General features: G+C 38.5%; 1 protein-coding gene across 2 annotated transcripts; it reads left to right on the top strand.

Moving 5' to 3' along the window:
• Nucleotides 1-384: 384 nt before the first annotated feature.
• LOC137865496 (protein-glutamine gamma-glutamyltransferase 6-like) lies at nt 385-17,470 on the top strand. 2 transcript variants are annotated; one of them, XM_068700598.1, is made up of 15 exons: nt 385-515; nt 691-890; nt 1,774-1,888; nt 3,898-4,071; nt 4,294-4,533; nt 8,835-8,953; nt 9,589-9,717; nt 9,879-10,059; nt 10,268-10,403; nt 12,297-12,400; nt 12,480-12,722; nt 13,802-14,119; nt 14,786-14,949; nt 15,685-15,809; nt 16,823-17,470. In XM_068700598.1, the coding sequence occupies exons 3-15, from the start codon at nt 1,882-1,884 to the stop codon at nt 16,971-16,973; spliced, it is 2,091 nt and encodes a 696-aa protein (XP_068556699.1). In that variant the 5' UTR covers nt 385-515; nt 691-890; nt 1,774-1,881; the 3' UTR covers nt 16,974-17,470. The 2 variants fall into 2 exon arrangements, with proteins under 2 accessions (XP_068556699.1, XP_068556698.1); XM_068700597.1 differs by having other exon boundaries at nt 390-890.
• The last annotated feature ends 4,541 nt before the right edge of the window (nt 17,471-22,011 follow it).

Below are 22,011 nucleotides of genomic sequence, written 5' to 3'. Positions count from 1 at the left end.
ATGTGTCTAATTAAATGCGTACCTACTGGGATACAGACTCACAGAAAGGATTCTGCAACATTTCCATGGAAGTTATACTGATCTCTTTCTAGTAAAGACTAGAAACATTACAAGTTTAAGGTGCAATATGGATACTCTGAGGTTATGACACTGCAATACTTGAACAACAACTTATTAAGGAGGCAAGAAAAATATGAAATTATGTTTTCCTTGGAAAGTTGAAGAACTGCACAGAAGTTTCAAGGCTATGGAACTAGGGAAAAGAAGGAATAAAATATTTTGAGCCATTTGGGATTATAGGTGGGTGGAATTGGGCTACAAAAAACACCTGTGACACTATTAAGTCATTAGTTACATAGGAACCACGACTGCTGCATTCCAAAGGGATTACAAAAGCAGCTGCTGATGCTTTGGTGTGGTGAAGGTGCCAACCGTCAGGTGTCAATTTGGGATGTAGGCCACTCTGAAAGTTTCTGGTGGCTTGGTGAACACTGCTGTGGGTGTGTCATGCAGAGGTAAAGGAGGTGGCTACTGCTGAGACAGAAAAAGTGGCCTCAGATTTAATTGCTTGTATGACTAGCAAGGAAGAAGAAAGGAAATAGTCATGCTCCAGAGGGAGCAATGTGCAGTGTCTGAAGCAATCACTATAAGTACTGAACTTAAGAACTGGTCGATGTGGTTTATCACTAGGGCTGTGTGTAAAGATCAAGTAACATCAGAGGCTTGTGGCTCTTCTGGTTTCCAAGGAATACGAATTAAGGATAAGAGAAGAAGACCAACTAAAACAGATCTGTACAGCAATCAAATCTGTTCAAGATTCCTGAAACAAATTCTAAGAGACTGAACATCCCAGAAACTTCCAAGAAGAGGAAGGACCTCTGAGTTATAACGTAAGTGGAGATATACAAGGTCATAGCAGATACCATACTGTCAAATACGTAAAGATTTAGTGTTTTTCTTTCGAGACAGGTATATTCACAAAAAGATGTAAGAAGACTTTTTCTTTTTTTTTTTTTTTTAAATCTGCCTTAGAACAATTGTTAGAGCTCAAGTTCTACCTGTATTCTATTATTTCCTTTGTAATTGTAAAATTCAGACTACTTCGTTGTTGTTGAAGTCTTTACTGAGTACTAAAACAACCAGTGGAACTGTGGAATCTTAACCAGATAATTATTCATCCCCACAAAAATGTCACTTTATTACCTGTACACTTTTTAAGTAGACCTTAAAGTTTGCACTGACAGAAGCTACTTGTGCTCCATAGTTTTGCTTTTGTTTTGTTCTTAAGATTTATTTTTATTTTTTTTAAATAGATAATATGGAGCTGGCTAACAAATCAGGTAGACAGATATTTGTTCCAGGAGTGTAGGGGTTGAGTTAATTTGAGACAAAAAAAAAAAAAAAAAACTCACAGTTGTTAAACAAAACCAGAAGTGACATGAACCAAACTGGAAGTTAGGTAATCAGGAAATGCCTCTTTTCCTTCATGTGGTTCATATGTCCCACCACGCTCCCTGTTTCCTCATCCCTGAAGATAACTTATTCATGGCACACCTATTATTCTTTGTAGGAAGTTCTACTTGTCTTGGAATCCAAGAGAATGCATTTCCTCTGAGTAAATAATTTTGGTATCTCCTCCCATAATTACACCCACGTTGAGCAGTACCATTGGCATTAGATTTACATATATTATAGTAACTAGTCAATTCATTTGACAAGTCTACACGTATTAATAACAAGTGCTAAGTACCTATTCCTTCTGTTGAATTTCAGCTGACAGCACAAAAAGCTTGCTGGCTTTTTTCTTTTTATGATTAACGTGAATTGGACATCCTTGAAGAACAAAGTAGAAGGTGTATGCAATTCACATAAGCTGAGGGAATGGCAGGTGAGTTCTGTATGTCATTTGCTTCCCTTCAGCAAGTTCTTTGTTCGGGACTGTTTCTTTAAGATATATGCCCCATAGGTATCTGCATAGAGATGTCTTATCTAGAGGAAATTTTATATGGTAATTTATTCTTGCATTTCATCTCCAGTATTTTGTTGTTTTTATCAGATCTGTTTGAAAGTAATTTTCAAGATTAGCACAAGATGTTGGGGGGGGGGAGGAGAGGGAAAGGAAGAAGAAAAAAATCCCATTTCTTCAATGTCACCACACATAAATCTAGCTAAACTCTTTATTTTTAAAATGCTATTTCACACACATCGTACTTTACACTAATTTTGTTAAAACAAAACAATCTATCTTAATGGAGCCGTGAGCATGGAGCCTATAGATGGGATTCAAAGAAGCACTGAAACCATACTCACGGAAAATGGTAGTGAAGAATATCTCTGCTTAGTATTAACAGAGCTCAAAATTAAGAATGACTGGTGACCTGAGCAATTGGAAAGCAGCTCTATCTTCTATTCAGTGATGAAAGAAACTTTTTCAAATCAGTTTTTAAAATGTTGTTTTGTGGGGTAAACAACAGCCTAATGCAGTTCCTGTTTGTCCAAGATATTAGTGCTAAAGATTGTCTCTTTCAGCCCATCAGAACTTACTCACTTTACTTCTATATGATCTTGGACTAAAAGAAAAAAAATCCTTATTTCTTGAATTATAGCACTTCACTTTTTTGGGAGATTAGTGAAGGAAAAAGACTGAAATTTAATTTAAAGGTTGTACATAAACTGTATTTTAATATGCAGTTTTATTGCTTCAGATCTGACTTAGTATTTCATTGCTGTGCTTTATGGTATATGACAGAGTTGGAAGCTTCTTTGAAGATCTCTGCCATAACACTGCATTGTGCCACAAACCTTAATCTGTCTCAATCCATCTGTTCTACTCATTTTTTTGTTGTTGTTTTCATTTGAGTTTCCTTTAAAATGGTAATGGTGGTGTCACCCCCTGCTCCACCCCCCAAAAAAAGCTCATTGCATCTGTGATATTAGCACTAAAAAATTATTTTGTAGAACCTTCCCCAAGGTATTTGCAATACAATGCCCCAGATGTACTCTGTGGAGTCTCATAGGACAAACACAGGGCCTCTCAGAGCTTCTAAAGGCAGTATAACTGCACCAGTTGGAGCATGGCAATAGAGCATGAGCAAGAGAAGGGAAAACACTCTTGGTAGGAGAATCATATAAATACTTGCTTTTATTTTGGCATAACATATAGGCTATATGCAGAATCATACGTGCTTAAATGCTAATACAACATTTAAGGTGACAAATGCCACTTTGTGGGTTTTAGACTGTAGACCATGATAACAGTATGTAGGGAGACATTCGATATCAGAGAACTGCAAGCACACCAAGTCATCAGAATTCCTCTAAGCCATAAGGGCAGGGTCTATGAGAACAGAAACACCAGCAGACCAGCTGTAACTTCGGGTGGAGCTATATTTAGTCAGATGGCTTTCTTTGTCAAAAGCTCCAACGCATGTAAAAGACAGACTATCTCTCACTATGTATCCTTCCCTAATGTAGGCCAGATGGCACCAGAATGTAAGCAGGAAAACACCTCCTAGTAGCCATTTCTAGAATTATAAAAATGCATATGTTGAAAATGTAGAGGGGCTGCTAGCCACCTTATTTGGTGCCAACTTTGAAATGACTCTGATGTGCCTTTTTTTTTTTTTAATCACAGTCCACTGATAAAACAGTATCTTATACTGTATATGAAGTAAATGAGTTCTTGGTGTATAACAGGGCAGTAACAAAACCCAAGCACAGTTGTGTTTGTTGTTTGTTTTGTTATTGACCACTAGACTTAATTTATTTGACCATCTACTCTTTATCCATCCTTTTTCCAGTAAAAGATAACTGCTGCTAGCAATCTCATTGTTCCACCTGGAATAAGTGGCTTCTTTCCACACTGGCTACTTTTTAATGTCTTCTCTTATTTTACAGATCTGACACCAACACATATCAGCTGGCAGCCATCAGTAAATGCAGGTGCACACCATACTGACAGATATGCTAACACTGAGTTGACTGTGAGGCGAGGACAAGCCTTCACTATTACTTTGTACTTCAACAGACCAAAGCAGCCTGGGGAGAGCCTAGCCTTCGTCACTGAAATAGGTAACACTCCCTTAGCTTTCTCCATGCTCTCATAGAGCTGTAAGTGTTTATCCCTTTTAGCTTCCCCTTATTCTGTTTAGAAATTTGATTTTTCTTCATGTATTTCTAATACTCCCCCTGCTCCACCCCCTCCCCGCCCCCAAAGTGTGCTCATTTCGAGTGTGAGATTAATACTGAAACCACACTCTATAACGCAAATCAATCATCCCTTCTTTCTGGCAGGGCCATCCCCCTCAGAATCTCACCATACAAAGGCTGTGTTTAACCTCTCTGAGGTGGGTGCAAGTGGCTGGAGTGCTGTCCAAGGATCCAGTGAGTCTGGCTACACTACTTTTACAATATCTAGCCCAGCCAATGCCATCATCGGACGATACAATCTCATCCTCCAAGTAACCTCAGGGAACAAGATCTTCTCCAGATTCCTGGGGCAGTTTGTGTTGCTTTTCAACCCTTGGTGCCCAGGTAGGTACTGATGCCGTAGCTCTTGAACGTAACTCAATTATTTGCTTTCTTATCTGCATGGTAATCTTGGTCCCTCAAGTTGTGTCTCTGGGGGCAGCAATCTTAGCCATGTGCTCACGGATCTGTTTTAACTGCATTAAAAATGCACCAGCCCTCCTCCCTTCCCCCCATTTATTTTTTCATTAAAGGGAATGTGCTGTAGAGGTGAACATCAGACTCTTTCTTCAGGACTGAGCAGATGACTTTTTCTGTAGATGAGGGCTGAGAGACTTTCATAAGCACATGTACATTTCAGAGCAAGCATTTCAGAGCAGAGCAGAGCAAGTGATGTCCTTCACTTGCACCTAAATCAAAGCAAGTCTGCTTTTGTAGATGTTACCTACAAAGATAATAGCTCAACTAGCATTCTAAACTGATAGAGGGCTAGTGTGAGGAAGATCGGTATTTCCCATATCTTTCATCATGGGTTAAAAATGGACATCTCTTAGCACTCCCATTTTTTATTTCTGCAGCCTTGGCATATTGCATAGGAAATGCAAGTTCTTAAACTCTGATTTTGCAAATACAAGAAAGAAACCTAGATTAGCCCTAAACTATACCACTTTGGAGTTAAAGACTTCTTATCCAGCCAACTGACTATACAGCTTATGTAAGAAGAGAGAAGTTACCACCATCATCTGCTGTTTTCTTCATGTGATCAGATGTTAGTCAGGGTCCACTAAGAAGTATGTCAAGAGCCAAGATTAAAAAATAATAAACTGCTAATTAGTTTGGCATGTCTTGGAAGACAGAAAATAATTATATTGAGGAAACTCAGGCTGTATCTGCATGGACAGTCCTGAAGAAAAAAAGAAAAAGAAAACTTCTGTAGAACCTCCTGAAAAATCATTTGTTGCATAACTTCTAAATTGATAGGAACCACACTGCAGGGACATTAAAATTGTCAGTTTTTGACAGTGCTATCTGTAAGACCAGACAAACTGTTGCTAGAGGAAAACTGAGAAAAAGGAAGCTATGACCTTACATTTTGAAGCTAATGATTTTGCAGAAGAATCCTCCAGATTTATCAGACAGCACAATGACCACTGCCAAATAAAAAGGGAGCATCCTTAAAGTAAGATGTGGCTGAACAAGCTTCTGCGAAGCATAATAGCTCTCTGATCCTGACAGACAGGAACACATTCACTTTGTGGATATGTTACCACTATAAAGTAATTGTCACAGTAGAAAGGATATAGAAAAAAATATGTTCTCAAAGGATAAATGGCAGAAACGGTCTGTATATAGTGTTCCACATGGGAGCTTAGTCACTAGACTGGAAAAGACAGGGATTAATTCATAAACTGTAGTATCAGTAAAGAACTACCTAAAACTAAACTGTCAGGACTATAGATGAATGGAAAAGCACTGGGTTAGAGAAAAGCTGCTAATGGATCTTTAAGCGCCATCTGAAAGGACACACTCATCAAAAGCTTCATTATTGACTTTGTTATGCTGGCAATAAGTGGCATTGTTCATAGACTGGGACACCACAAAAATAACTGGATGACCTTAGGGACTGGAGTGCTAGAGAAGGGATAAGGTGTAATAATAGGAAAAAAGACCAGGGAGAAGTAAGAATTCCAATGACAGGCTCGCCAGCTGGAAATCACATGTAACGTGAAAGTACTTTTTAATCAAAGGATGAGAACCCCAGTGAAGTGGCTCTGAAAAAGGCAAATGCAATATTAAGCTGGGTAAGAGGAAACAGTCCCTCTGATATGTAAATATTAATGGCATTGCACAAGGAGGTAGTGTGATCTCACTTGAAATATTCTCAGTTCATCTTTCATGAACAAGAATTATGAAGTATAACAAGTTCAGAGCAGGGTTACTATCATGACTGAACGCAAGAAAAACCTTCTGGATAAAAGAACTACTTTAAAATTTTTAGTTTAGCAAGCAGAAAGCAATTCATTTCACAGGTTGTATATCTGAAGTAAGCACAGAATTTGGACACAGAAAACACTGATCTTCCTACAATGGTAATAAGCCTATAAGCTTAATAATTCAATTCAAGTATTTGTTTCAGACCTGTAGATAAAACAAAAGTGATGTTTCAGCATTAAATGTCCTTTTGAGACTTTAGTAAAAGCAAACAACTTCTTTAAGATACGTGCAAGCCAGCCTTTGATGATAATGCATTATATCCTGATGCTATTGAAGGAATGTACAGTCAACTACTAGAATAAGAAGTGAACAGCTAATCATGGAAACCATTTCCAGGTACATGAAGGAGAAGATCATCATCAGGAGTAGTCAGCATGGATTCACTAAGGGGAAGTCATGACCAAACCAATAAGCTTCTGTAATGAAATCACTAGTCTGATGGATGGGGGGTGAGGTGGGGGGGGAAGTAGTGAATGTCATCTTCCTGAACTTCAGTAAGGTCTTTTAGACTATCTTTAGACTATCACCTATAAGATCCTCATAGAGAAGCAGTTGAAGTATGTGAAGTATGGGATGGATGAACAGACAGTGAGGTAGATTGAAAACTGGCTGAACTGCCTGATCCAGAAGGTAGTAGTCAGTGGTGCAAAGTGTAGTTAGAGGCCACTAACAAGTGGAGTACCCCAGGTGTCAATAGTAGGCCCGATCTTTTTTTTAAACAACTTCATTAATGATCTGAATGATGGGGTAGAAGACACCCTCAGTAAACTTGCAGAGAGCACAAAACTGGTAGGAGTGGCTGACTCACCAGATAGTCATGCTGCTGTCCAGAAGGATCCTGACAGACTGTAGAGGCAGGCTGACAAAAATCTCATGGAGTTCAACAAGGAGAAGCACAGAGTCCTGCACCTGGGGAGGAACTCCAGGCACCAGGGCACGCTGGGGGTCACCCAGTTGGAAAGCAGCAGAAAAAGACCTGGGGGTCCTGATGGACACCAAGTTGGACATGCGCAGCAATGTGCCCATGCCGCTAAGGAGGCTAAAGGTATTTTTGGCTGCATTAGGCAAAGTATTGTCAACAGGTCAAGAGAGGCGATTCTTCGCCCTCTGCTCAGCTTTGGTGAGGCCACACCTGGAGTGCTGCATCCAGTGATGGGCCCCCAGTACAAGAGCAATGTGGACATACTGCAGATAATCCAATGTAGGGCCACCAAGATTATCAGTGGAGCACCTCTCCTGCGAGGAGAGGCTGAGAGAGCTGGCATCGTTCAGCCTGGAGAAGAGAAGGCTCAGGGGAGATCTCATCAATGCCTATAAATACCTGAAGCGAAGGTGCAAAGAAGATGGAGCCAGGCTCTTTTCAGTGGTGCCCAGTGCCAGGACAAGAGGCAATGGGTGCAAACTGAAAGTAGACAGGAGGTACCATCTAAACAGCAGGAAGCACTTCTGTGCTGTGCGAGAGATGGAGCACCGGTATAGGTTGCCCAGAGGTGTTAGAGACTCCTTCTTTGGAAATTTTTAGAATCCATCTTGACAACCTGTTCTAGGTATCCCTGCTTGAACGGGGGGGTTGAACCAGATGACATCCAGAGGTCCCTTCCCCAATTTAAATCATTCTGTGAAATAAATTGCACGTTATTTTTACTTGCAGGGAGGGAAGGGAGTTCCTTATAAGAAGGCAAAGAAATTGACTCAGTAAAATAGAAAACTTATTTATGATTTTTTTTTTTTAAATTAGGAGATTTTATATAGCACTAAATAGATAGTGCTAACCTAAAGAGAGGAGTCTAACCTAAAGAGACTGCTTTCATAGCAGCTACATACTGTGTCATAGACTAGGGCAACCAATGAACAACAATGAAAACAAATTGAATGGTTCAGCAGGATATCCTAATAACATTTCTGATAGTGCTTTGGACTCTTAAAACAATGTTAACATCACTAGAAAATAGAGTAAAATATCACTATCATCTGTATGATTGTTTTCAAATGTGTCTTCTGCTTGTAGCTCACTGCTTTATTGGAGCAGTTAACTTGGACATTTCTCTATCTTCTCCACAAAACTACAACATAAAGACAAGGAACACTTTTATAATATAAAAAGGCTATGCTAAAAATTGGGGGAAAGGGTCACAGTAATATACCATGCATTTCCTTCCCTCCCTCTGACCCCTCCCTTCCCCCATCAGTAACTAGGTATTTTCACTGAAATGTACATGTCTAAGGAGTTATAGCAATAAGATACTGTTTTTCAAATAGTAAAGCTACTTCCTCATGTTAGGTCAAGATAAAGTTGTTTGTTTGTTTGTTTTTTCCAAGATTACTAGTGTTCCCAGCTTTAAGTGTAAAAGCATGTCCAAATTTGTTTTCAGGTGATGCTGTCTACATGGCTAATGAAAATGAGAGACAGGAATATGTTCTAAATGAAAATGGAATTATCTTTGTGGGCAATGCAAAGTACATTGAAGCAAGAGGATGGTACTATGGACAGGTAAGCTGTAAGGAATTAATCAGGACTCGCATTCTATCTCCAATATCATTTTCTCTTACCGCTGTTTGCCTCTTTGATAAGTATACATATGTATACGGAAACTGGACAAACCTGGTTGGCTCTATTTGTGGTTTGCTCACTGCGCACCTTGTAGGACTTAGGTCTGAGAGATGACTTAGCACAGCACTGCAGCTAGGACTGACTTCTACATGTACCATGGGCCTCATCTGTGATCAGAGCATCCACAGTACGACTGAAAATATACTAACGTGGATCCAAGACACCCACTGTTTTTTAATGCAGCTACAATGGGCTAGAACCAACATTGATACAATTCCAATAACTGCAGACAGAATAAGCTTGCCAGATTCAGTTTTACTGCGGTCATTTTTTTTCCTGACAGCCAAAGACACTATGCCAGACTTCTGGTTTGTTTAGTTATCCCTAGCTTTAGCCAGTATTGCAGCATGAACCAACCACACACTACCATCTTTGTGCCTCACTATTCCTGCCACTTTTGAGCTGAAATAGTTGGGGAAAAAAAAAAAAAAAAAAAAAAGAAATCAAGTGGAATCTCCCCTAATTTTGTTAGCATAACTATTTATTTCTTAAACATTTCTCCTATCTGATCACAGTTTCAAGATCAGCTTCTAAACATCTGTCTCACCATGCTTGATCTGAGTCTGTACTATCGTCAGGACCCAGCCATTGATGTATCCCGAAGAGGAGATCCTAAATATGTGGGCCGAGTAATCAGTTCTATGGTAAGAAATGGACAACTTAGTCTAAACTCTACACACAGAAAGCAGTCTCTACCCCAGTGAGACTTAACCACCTGATCCTTGAGCAATGTAATTGAAAAAAATAGATATGGTGCATTACACACAGCTGATTTTGCCCATTCTGTCCATTGGCCTATTTTTAGATCAATGGAAATGATAATGATAATGGAGTTCTCCTTGGAAAGTGGCAAGGAAGTTTCCATTCACATGAGAATCCATCCAGATGGGATGGCAGTGTGGTAATCCTCCAGAAATGGCGTCAGGACAACTACAAACCTGTTCAATATGGCCAGTGCTGGGTTTTTGCAGGTGTGATGTGTACAGGTAAGCTTTGAGAATAAAGGACTATGGTGAAATGGAGGCAACACGTGACCTGTGGTTTTGTCAGAACTACAAAGCAATTAATTCTACAAGAGGAATAATGTTTTGAAGACTGCAAATGCTGAAGAACCACAACATATTTAGAAACAACTTTGTTTCTAAAATATTTGTAATCACTGGAGTTTTTTGTTTTGTTTCTACTGTATTTCAGTTTTGAGGTGCTTGGGGATTCCAACTCGTTTGGTTTCAAATTTTAACTCTGCCCATGATGTGGATAGAAACCTCAGCATTGATAAATACTATGACAGCTCCGGGAAGAGTCTTAACATCAGCAAGGATTCCACATGGTAAACTTAAGTTTTTGCATCTCACTCACAGTTAGAGAGAGGATTTATGAGATCAAAAAACATGAGCATTAGTAGCACAACAGCAACAGAATGGATATTTATTAATTTAGATGTTTGTATTCGACTAGCCACCCATTTGGAAAGAAACCATATTGCACAGATTTTGGGTAACATTTACTTCAGACAAACAAACAGTTTTCTTGCAACCCCAGACCTCAGACTAGTTGCAGCTTTTTAAAGAAAAATGTACGTTTCCATTGAGAATGTACCAACTTCAGAGGCTTTGATTTATTTACCCTTAATCAGACTGTCCCTAATAATGCAGCTATGTACCTTCCATGATCCTAACTAGTTTACTGCTGCAATAACTTTTCCATTACATATCCAAAGCCTGTGTTTCTCAGATTGGCCTGCCATTCTCCTCAGGGAGATAGGAGCCTCCCCAGGAAATTTTCCAGTACTTCTTTAGCTGTACCTTCCTTTTATGGGAGCTGTAAGAGAACAATCCCAACACTCTCCAGACTTGATTACTGAGGCATTGTAGTCCAGTGCTGTAAACTGTAAAGTGATCTACGATCATGACTCAAGTCACAAAATTTGATTAGCCAAAGAAACTTTTTTTTGCATATTATACCATTTTATACTTTATTTACCCCCCAATTTCAAATTAGAACGTGAATTAACTACAGCCATTTACCCAAGGGTATATGACATAACTCTGTCTTTTTGTGCTTAGCCAAAATTTTACTTTCACGAAGTGTGTTGGTTTTTTTCCCCACTGAGTGTATGTGGCTGAACAACATGGGAAAACTTTCCATTCCTTAACTTCCTTAAAAGCATTGGCCTCAGAACAATGCAGACAAAGCATCTTTTCTGGGTCCTCCTGTGACTTACAATTAACCAACCCTTTGTGCTATCCTGGAGAAAAGGAGGCTCAGGGGCGACCTTATCGCTCTCTACAGGTACCTCAAAGGAGGCTGTAGTGAGGTGGGGGTTGGCCTGTTCTCCCACGTGCCTGGTGACAGGACGAGGGGGAATGGGCTTAAGTTCCGCCAGGGGAGTTTTAGGTTGGATCTTAGGAAGAACTTCTTTACTGAAAGGGTTGTTAGGCACTGGAACAGGCTGCCCAGGGAGGTGGTGGAGTCACCATCCCTGGAAGTCTTTAAAAGACGTTTAGATGTAGAGCTTAGGGATATGGTTTAGTGGGGACTGTTAGAGTTAGGTCAGAGGTTGGACTCGATGATCTTGAGGTCTCTTCCAACCTAGAAATTCTGTGATTCTGTGATCCTTTCCTTTGGCCTGTGGAACTCAAGGAGGTTTTAAACAGAACAAGAGAGATTCATAGAGAATAAGATGACTCATAACCATTAACCGAGTGGTCTCAACTGACTGCTAGAAAGCAGTAGGGCATATCATGGCAGGGGTCATTCAATTCACATACTCTTCTTAGCTTGTTTCTAAAAATTTCCTGCTGCACACTACTAGAGATGCACTATTGTACTTTGTTAATGTTCCATTTTATTCTATTATAGCTTTGTTAAATTTCTTTTAAAACTTAGCAACTCCCACATTTGAAGGTTACTGAGCCCAATGCCCAAATGTTGCCTATATCCACAGCCTAAATCTTTCATATCATTACAAAAGCAAGCTGTTGACTTCTGTTTGTTATTGTTGTGGGTTTTTGTTGTTTACTGATTTGTTTACTCACAGAGGCCTACACCTCAACAGCAAGCAGTGAATTTGTACTTTGAGAAAGGCAGTGAGTTGTCTCTGGACAGCCTGTATCACATTTTAGGGAATCTTTAAAGAACACTGTTCCCTCCTCCTTTCAAATTGGAAGTTTGTATGCCTCTATTATTACCACGCTTTCTAGACACTGTTCTTTGTCTCCAGGGACTATCATGTCTGGAATGAAAGCTGGTTTATTCGCCCAGACCTAGGAACACAATACAATGGATGGCAAGTTTTAGATGCGACTCCGCAAGAACAAAGCAAAGGTAACTGTATCATGACTTAATATTGCTTCTCCAAACTAAGCATGACTAATGAAGTTTGATGCTTTTTTTCATGTTATAGGATTATTCCAGTGTGGTCCTGCATCTGTCATAGCCATCAAAGAAGGCGATGTAGACTTGGATTATGACACATTATTTGTATATACAGAGGTGAATGCTGATTGCAACAGATGGATAGTATACAATGATGGAACTAAGAAAAGAGTTTATTGTGATACTGAAATAATTGGCAGGTTTATCAGCACCAAAGCTGTGGGCAGCAATTCCCGTGTGGATGTGACTTATAACTACAAATACCCAGAAGGTAAAGGAAGAGTTTATCACAATTCATCTCCTACAGAATTCTTGGCGGTAGGCAGCTAGGATGGGTAGCCTGTTTTGCTTGGGCATCTCTAATTCCTTTAGAAAATATTTTCTACTTTCCTAATACAGTGTGTATTATATTTATGTTTTTGTATACTTGGTAGCTTCCTTGCTAAGGCACAGCACAAAATATACTCTAGTCTCTCACAGAAAATTACAAAATGAAATGTATACAGAAAACAGGGCTATAAATTATGTTTTAGTACCCAAGGCAGACAAATTCTCAAGCTGTCATACAAAGAGTGCACAGGACTGTAATATGGGAGTTACAGATCAATAGCAGCTTTCTGGTTTATCTGGCAGATGGACTGGGACAACAATCAAACCTCTAATCAAAAGCTTTAAACTAGTCCTAACACTAGACACCTATCATCTCCCATATGACCACATACTCAGACTCATTCTTCCCTGCCGTGTCTGTTCCAATACTTTATGTTTCGTTTTGAAGATGCCACTATACTCTGCTCCCAAGAGTGGTGATTTACTTGGTTTCCCTCTCTTGCTAATACACTAAACTATGCTCTTTTGAGTTTCTGCTATGACATCCAGCCATCAGCTAACAAGCTGTTCAGCTGTTGTGTGTTTCTACTCCCTGTAGACTCAGTCTACACTGTATTGGATTCTAGAAATAGAACTAGTAAAGGGAATAATTGCCATTCACCTGTACTTAGGAAAACAAAGCAGCAAGGTTTAAAAAAGGCCTAGTCATGTTTGCAAGAATATTTTATCTTCCCTTAAACACTCGGTATCTGTCTTTTCATAAGAGTTGAGGCTTGCCAATCAGAATCAGTGGCCATATTTCAATATTCCAGTCCACAAGCTTTTAGTGCAACCATATTTAATACAGAGGCTGGTTATCATCAGATTAGCAGAGTGACACTTATCACACTACTCCATATTCTGACCAAAGAACAAGAAATCTTGCAGTACAGAGTTGACATCCTGTGTCATTCTGATAGTCTTTAAAAGTTCAATGGAAGAAAAAAGCCTGAATCTGACTTGGTTCTCTCCTTCAACTAGGTTCTTCTGAGGAAAGACGAGTTTATAAAAAGGCTCTGGCCAAGATATTTGGATCGAACATCACAGAAGGACACACTGAACCTCCACGTGAAAGATCTTCAGAGACCGTTAGAAAACCTGGGATCTCTGGGAAGTTCAAGTTGGCGGAACCTCCAGTGTTTGGCAAAGATGTTACCCTTATCTTAATTCTCAATAACCTAACTTCTGACCACAAGACTGTGAAGGTGGACATGAGTGCATCAACTGTCCTATACACAAGGAGAGCAGTGGCAGAGATCCTGAAGGCAACCGCATCTGTGGATCTCGGTTCTAAGCAAGGTAACCTTTGATATCCCCAAGGAGCCTATGTAGGCCTCCTCTTAGCCATTAAAAATCACCTGAAGGCAACTGGAAAGAACAAATGTCAACATCATGTCTGTATCAGCCTCATAGTACATTGACTTAGTCCATATCTTATCTTAGCAGCATTGTTTGACTATTTTACAATTATTTTCTCCCATTTGAAAACATTCACTAGTTCAACCAGGAACTGAAGGTCCATGAGTTCTTACACAGAAGGCCACGTCTATATTATAGCAACAGAAGCAGCACACATGTCCGTGTGTTTGTGGTCATTATGGCATGTATAGGAACTCTTAAGAAATAAGAGAACTCTGATTTATGTTTTCTGGCACTCAATAAGCAATACGTTAATATAATAGAGTTTAACAGAAATTAACAGGGGCAAAAGTTAAAATTTACAGTTACTAACCCCCACCCTATCACCTCTCCTCCGCCCAGCCAAGGTGGAAACTAGCCAAAACTACTATAGAGATCTTTTTCATCCCTACCATCTGCAAAGAACACCCCCCGCCCCCCACCCCAAGAAACACAGAGAACACTCTTTCTTCTGTTCTCTTCTATAATTTCAAAGAGCCTCACACTAACTCTCTCTTCTTTAGCATTCTTTGAGAATGTAATGGCTCCTAAATGTTTGAATTGCAGGAAAACATATCCGGTTAAAAATCCCTTATTCTTATTATGGAAAATACCTGACTACTGACAAAAGGATTCAAGTTACTGCTTTGTGTGAAGTCATGCACATGCATGGGGTAAAGCTGCTGGTGGAGAAGACAATCATTTTAGAGGACACAAACATTATCATTAAGGTATAACAATTTTCTCGTTGAGGTCCTAAATGGACAGAAAGAACTAGAGTCTTTGGAGCTCAGAACTTAAGATGAAAATTTGAGGATAAATGCATGAATTTAGACTGTAGTTTCAGATGTTGCTCTAAAATTCTGGATGCTTAAATGGAGAAAGTATGTTTTCTCAAAATGGCAGTATACGTGAGAAACCAGTTTTGATTCTGTGCTGGAATCTCCCCTGGTTCTTCAGAACAGCTGCTACCTTTCTTCTTTCCCAGACGTGTTCCACCGCTGGGAGTTTACAGAAATTGTTTTCATTCCATCTGTATTCTAGTTGTTGACAAGCCTTTGTGTTGCCTTTAAACAATTTTGCCTTCTTCTCCTAAAGCACAGACATAAGCCCTGGACTCTAATTTATATTAGGGACAGTTTATATTGTTATAACACTTTAATCAATGTTGTGCCCAGAAAACCAGTTTCAACCCTAAACAGGTTTAATGAGATGTCTGTATAGTCAGTATTTTGTTTCACTGAAATTGTATATAGAACACTTGGCATGCAGATTGACAGCTCTATTTAGTAAATCCAAATCCAACTTCACATATTAGCAAAGGCTTACCATGCATGAAATTCCAGTGCTCCTACAAATATCTTATTCACCTTCAATTAGAGATGCTCTGCTTACAGTTCAGCTGAGATCTGACTCTAGAAAAGCATAAAAGAGTGAATGATCAGAAAAGTATCTTTGTCATTTAGATTCCTCGGCGGGTTGTAGTGAATAAAGCTGCTACTCTAGAGATCTCATATGCCAATCCCCTCCCTGAACCAGTGAACCGCTGTGTACTACTAGTGACTGTGATGAATCAACAGGTCAAAATACAGTAAGTAAAAGCTGCAGCATTTACTCAGTGCTTCTAATATGACCAATAACATGGTTAGTTTCTCAGTAAGAAAAAAAATCATGGTTAAATTGAATATATATATTCCATAATAAAGACAATTTATGAAAATAAAAACACCACCAAATAAATATGTACTGAGAATTGATGATTTCTCAGTCACGTATTTTTTTCCTACCCAGGAACTCCTTCAAGAACTAAAAACTGTTAACATTCTTCTTGGGAGAGCATGTGTGCATGTCATATTCTTTTGTCTCTATGTTAGATCAGCTTGGCTTTGCATTTCTGTTTTTATATACAATACCTTGATAGTACAACAGTAAGTCTGAGCTAGAGCGAACCAGTAGAACAGTGTCACAGTTTCTCTGATTTCAGCCTGAACAAGAAGTTGCTCTGTATTTCGTTAATGTAGGAGAAAATTATGCCTTTTCAAGACATGACAGCAAGATGTTCTGTTACTTTTCTTTTTCCCCTCTAGACCCTGATTTTTTATGGGTTAACTCAACATTGCATACTTATTATTTTCTAAAGCCTGTTTTATTTTGAAACAGCCTGACTTGCTGTGGCTCTGGAAATATTTGGACATGATAACCCATAAAATATGGGAAACATAATTGCAGTGAAAAACTAAGCTGAATGGAGACACACAAAAAAAGGACCCTGGCCATGAGAAGAAATCATATTATTGCTAAAATGGATATGAGCCAAGCAGGCATCAAGCAGAGAACTGACTTTAACAGTGTCTTCCTATTCTGAGTTTCTGATTCAAACTTTTATCCAGCTCTAATATGGAAGCATGCTGTAGTGCTTCTAACTCCCATCATGCTATTCAAAATGAAATGATTGTGGTATTGTCCTCCCTCACTTCTTAGTCTGCACAAAACCTTAAGTAATTCTCAGAAAACAAAGTTGGATCTGGAGTCCTGTTGGTTATTGGGAATCTCAGTGAAACACAATATAAGCCTGAATGAATTTATTTTTTGTTTTGTTTTCAGTCTGGCACGACTGGCACCAAGGGAGAGATCAAGAATTTATTTTGAATTTACACCTCGAAGGACTGGGCCCTTACAGCTGCAAGTAGACTTCTCTTGTGACAAATTTTCACATATTAAGGGCTTTGTAACCATTGCAGTAGCACCCATGTAATGTGATGGAATCAATCTCCTACTTCAGCATTAACATGACAAGATATTCTTCTTTGTATAGGGACAGTGATGACAGCAAGAAACTTCCCACAAAAATGAGTGACTTCTTACGTTACAATAGAATTAAGTTTTCTGCTTTTACAGTGCTTAGTTATCTAGTCTCTACCTGTATTTCTTTTTAGTCTTCTTGTCCAGAGAAATAAAACCCCTTCCTTGTAGAGATAGTTTCACTATTCTATCAAATCTACTCATTGTGTTAAGCTTCAGGTTTTGACTTTTCCATCAGATAATTAATGCAATCTTTGTAATCTTATTCTAATTGTCAGCAATAAAAAAAAAAAATATTAAAATAACTGTATTATTTTATAATGGCTTGTATATTCCATGAAAAATATTATGAGAAATCAGAAAATTGAGGAAAGTTCTTTTTCCTGCATTTAACAAGTTTTATACCTTAAGAAGTGGAACATTTCCCCCATTGATCATTTAATTTCTTTATTTTGTGACACCTGTACCTTTGTGAATGGGGGGAAAAAAGCCTACAAAGACTGAAAAAAGTAATCTTTCAGACCCATGAAACAGTACTTGTCTAGTCTGTAGGAATAGGCCTATAACAGAGCAGACAACCTATATACATACATATCCTAATCAGTAATGTGACAGATTGCCACGCACAAGACAGGGAGAATCTGACATTAATATAGAAGCCCAGCAACAAAAGCTAACTAATGTTTTTTTGCCCTCTACTGTAAGATCGCTAGAAACGAAGAACAGTTACCATCAAATCTTCCAAATGTAACATCTTCACGAACAGCCCCCACTTCACATTTCTGTCATAGTGTTCACATACAAATGGCCCTTTTCTGGGTTCCTGATCCTAACAATGCCAGGCACCAGATGTCACCAACAGCACCCTTTCAAAGAGGCTCAGAACTTCTATATTACTGCAGCTAATGTAGACTCTCCAGGGAGAGCTGTAAAAGCTAATGGCTAACTGGGCACAGTAACTATCTAGACATACTTTAGAACTAGAGTGTGATGCAATAATGGTGTAGAAAAGTCTCTGCCAAGCTTGAGAATTTAAATTTGTTCTCTTGCTTATAAAATGTTTAAAGCAGAATTAATAATGCCAAAATTCTGAGCCACAGAGCTGGTAGGAGGTAGACATGGATATCTGGTGTCTGACAAACGATGGTGTTTCGGGTCTGACACATCTGGACACTACTAAAAATTCTTACTGAAAAAATTACACAAACTGTAAGAAAACTCTAGAGTCCCTTTCTAAAATAAATTTAAGCAGCAGGTAACTAACTTGCCTTTCTGGTTGCATGCAACCTTTATATGAAATTGGAAACAAAACACGAAACAGCTACAGAGACAAAATATAAAATGTAGAAGTGTTAAGGTGAGGAAAATAAGGGATCACCCTTTTTTCTTCTATCCCCCTTACTCCTCAGTCACAGTCCAATGAAAATTCAGAATGGTGTGCAACATCCTGCCAGGACAAATTGGTAGGGAATTTTTCTAGATAAGACCTGGCACAAGATGAGGCAGGAGAGAGCACGAGAGAGCTTGAAGGGTGGAGAAGAGTGTCTGTAATTAGAATGGGCAGGGCTTACACCTGAAAAACAACTCTGTAGCTTCCTCCAGGGTGCAGCTCAGGATGCCATGCCAAATAGCTACAGAGAAATTATGTACATATATTATGAATGCAAATTATAAACAAAAATGATTAAAAGCAAAGGCAGACACTAAACACTCCTCTGTATGTAATAGAACCTCCTGATGCACAAATGACTGTATAACCATGCCCTCCCAGTGGAATGTATTGTATCTTATATAAGAAATGTCTATTACAGGTAATCATGTCAGAAACAGCTAATGAGAATATCACAACTCAGTATGCTTTCAAGAAAGAATCAATTACATGAAGTTATGTGAAAGATCTTCAGGCAGGTCTGTTTTTCATTTGTTTTTTTTTAAAGGATTATGCCATGCAAAGTCATGATGATACTGAGTTATAGTAACACTCAAATTACAAATCTATTCTGATTACTCCACATCCCATATACACTTGTTGTAGAATATGCATAGGGTATTTGTCTATACCTGCCCTCTGTTCTTGCAGTCTCCAGAAACCTAAACTGACACAAACTACACTATCCAAAATGAAGTTTCTTTAGTCTCCTTAAGGACTTTTTATTTGTTTGATCCAATTTGGATTTTTTCTCTCTTAGCAGTTAAGACACAAGGATACCCTTTATAACATTTCCTCAGGGATTCACCAATTTTAAATAGTCATAATTAGATTCAAGATTGTGCAATTAAATCAGTCCTAAATAGATGCTTTTGTAGTATATTACTAAAACAACAATAACTAGCTACCACAAGTCACACCCTGCTTATATAAACTCTAGCTTATTTAATGGAGTCTGAGTCCTAAGCCTTTCATTACCTATGCTGGTGGAAGAGGATTCAGAAAGTTATTGCAGTTTTTTAGCCATAGCCTGAACTACACAAAAGGGTGGAAAAGAAGAAAGAAACCTTATGGCAGGTAAGTTAAAAAAAAAAAAAAAAAAAAAAAAGAAAAAAAAAAAAGAAGAAAGAAATATAGCTTGATTCCTCCAGACATCTCTCTTCCAATACAGATAAGTGACATTTGCTGAGGGAACAGGCCCAATTACATCTCATTGTTCTTTTGGCAAATGAACAGATTTATTAGTTATGCTATTCACTTATGCTTATTATTATTGGTATGATGTGTCTTGAATGTATTTTTTTCATGTAACAGAAAAATAGATAAGAATTTTTATTTTTATTTTTTTTAATATCAATTAACTGCTCTATACAGTGCTTTTGCTGCCATGTAGGCAACTTTGTTGGTTAGTGACTTGAGAATCAAACTGCTATGCAGAAGTCCCAGGCTTTAGTCCTTTTCCAACACCAAACTGACAAATGGCTTCAGAAAGATCTTTCAATGGCCTCTGGACTCCCACATTCACCTCGACAAAGTGGGTGTGTTGGCCTGTGTGTTCCTTGGTTGAAGTGCAGTGCCAGTATCTATGTATTGCCTTACACTTGCACTCACTCCCATGCTGACAGAAAAGTTTTCTAGTTAGATAGATCTGTCATATCACACACACACTCACTCTATCTACTATTTAGTCTTTAGGATTTTTTTTCTGTTATAGCTTCAGCTTTCTGTCAGAGCTAGCAAACAAGAACCTTGTGTGCGTAGTGGTCTGCATTTTCAGTTGCTTAATTCTGCAGGCTCTTGCTTATGAGCATACTCCCAAACTCTATACGTTAGAGGATAATCACTTTCCCAAACTACTTTTTTTTTTTAGTAGTTTTTCCAATTGTACATTGACAGAATTATTGAAAATATGCTTTTCCAAAAAAAATATACTGAGTCAGAAAAATATATTAGAATATTAAAATTGAAAACTAACAAAAACCAAAATAAGTAGAAATTTGAAGTATACATGGACAAAGACTAGTATTAGGTTTTAGAGTGATTTTGTCACATATAGAGGCCATTATTTTATATATATATTTATTACTAATCTCCTGGACATATTCACTAGGAATACCTCTGAAACCATTAACTTTTCAAGGCATGCCAAAATACTAATGCAGTAAATTCTTAGAGGTAAGCCTTCTTCATGTGTTATCTCTTACTCTGCTGTACACCTTATCTTTATTTATGACATTCCACTCTGAAAATCTTCCAAAATTTATTAGGCCCCACTAGTATCCTCAAGACTATGACTCAACTGTTATTAAGTGTACGTATGCTACATTTTTTGTATATTTGCTACATTTTTTTGTCACTGCATAATGTAGATCTCTAAGATCTACCTCTTTTTCTTGCATATGAATCCTGGACAGCTTACATAGGTCCCAAGTTCAGCAGTCTTATAAACCTTGCTCTCAAATAATCTGTGAAGAGTCTAGGCATTTAACTTGTACGGTTTAGAATACACAGCGGTAAGATATAAAAGGTTTAAGTTTTGCAAGACTAACTTCTTTCCAAACACTGAGCCTAAGTGCTCTTCAGAAACATGCTCTAATTCACTCCTAAATTAGAGGACTTGATGGTAGGATTATTGTTTGCTGTAGGTTCTTTTCAATTAAACATATTTAAACCAGGAAAATAAAGTAGTGATGCAAATGAGAAGCTTCCTAGACATTTTATATGACTCAAATGTTACATTCCTATCGATGGAATTCTTTTTTTCGAGGTGACTTTTTCAGAGACAAACCCCTTCATTTAACTGAAAATACTCAGATATATCTGTGCTCATAGACTATGGTAAATAAACTTGCTCCAGGCCCTTACTACAGACTTAGGACTGCATGTGTACATTCATTTTTTATTTATTTATTTTTAATTATATATATATATGTATGACTATATCAAAGCGTCACAGAATATAACTCTGGTGCAAACATAGCAGAAAATTTGGGTCCCCCCATTTCTGTAGTAGAACCCTACCTGTTTCTACAGATCACACAACAGTTTGGGTTGGAAGGGACCTTAAAAGGTCATCTAGTTCCAACCCCCTGCCATTGCCAGGGACACCTTCCACTAGATCACAATGCCCAACCCTGCTCTTGAACACATCCAGGGAGGGGACCTTCAAAACTTCTCTGGGCAACCTGTTCCAGTACCTCACCACCAGTAAAGAATTTCTTTCTAATATCTAAACTAAATCTACATTCTTTTAGTTTTAAACCATTACTCCTTGTTCTATCATTATGCTCCATGATAAGGGGTCTTCATCTTTCTCGTATGCCCACTTCAAGTTTTGGAAGGTTGCAGTAAGGTCTCCCCAGAGACTTTTCTTCTCTGGGCTAAATACTCCCACCTCTTTGAGCATGTAGGAGAGGTGCTCCAGCCCTCTGGTCATTTTCATGACCCTCCTCTGGACCCTGCTCTAATAGGTCCATGTCTTATGCTGGACACCTTAAAGCTGGATGCAGTACTACAGGTGGGGGTCTCACAAGAGTGGAGTAGAAAAGAAGAATCACCTCCC

This window comes from Anas acuta, chromosome 16 (genome assembly GCF_963932015.1).
Source record: "Anas acuta chromosome 16, bAnaAcu1.1, whole genome shotgun sequence".
Classification (NCBI taxonomy): domain Eukaryota; kingdom Metazoa; phylum Chordata; class Aves; order Anseriformes; family Anatidae; genus Anas; species Anas acuta.
This window is presented reverse-complemented; position numbering and strand designations above follow the sequence as displayed.

Excerpts from the sequence above, each read along its gene's own strand:
- LOC137865496 (XM_068700598.1), top strand. Across the intron at positions 9,718-9,878 it reads GCCGAGTAATCAGTTCTATG|ATCAATGGAAATGATAATGA; the intron begins GTAAGAAATGGA and ends GCCTATTTTTAG. Across the intron at positions 10,404-12,296 it reads ATCAGCAAGGATTCCACATG|GGACTATCATGTCTGGAATG; the intron begins GTAAACTTAAGT and ends CTTTGTCTCCAG.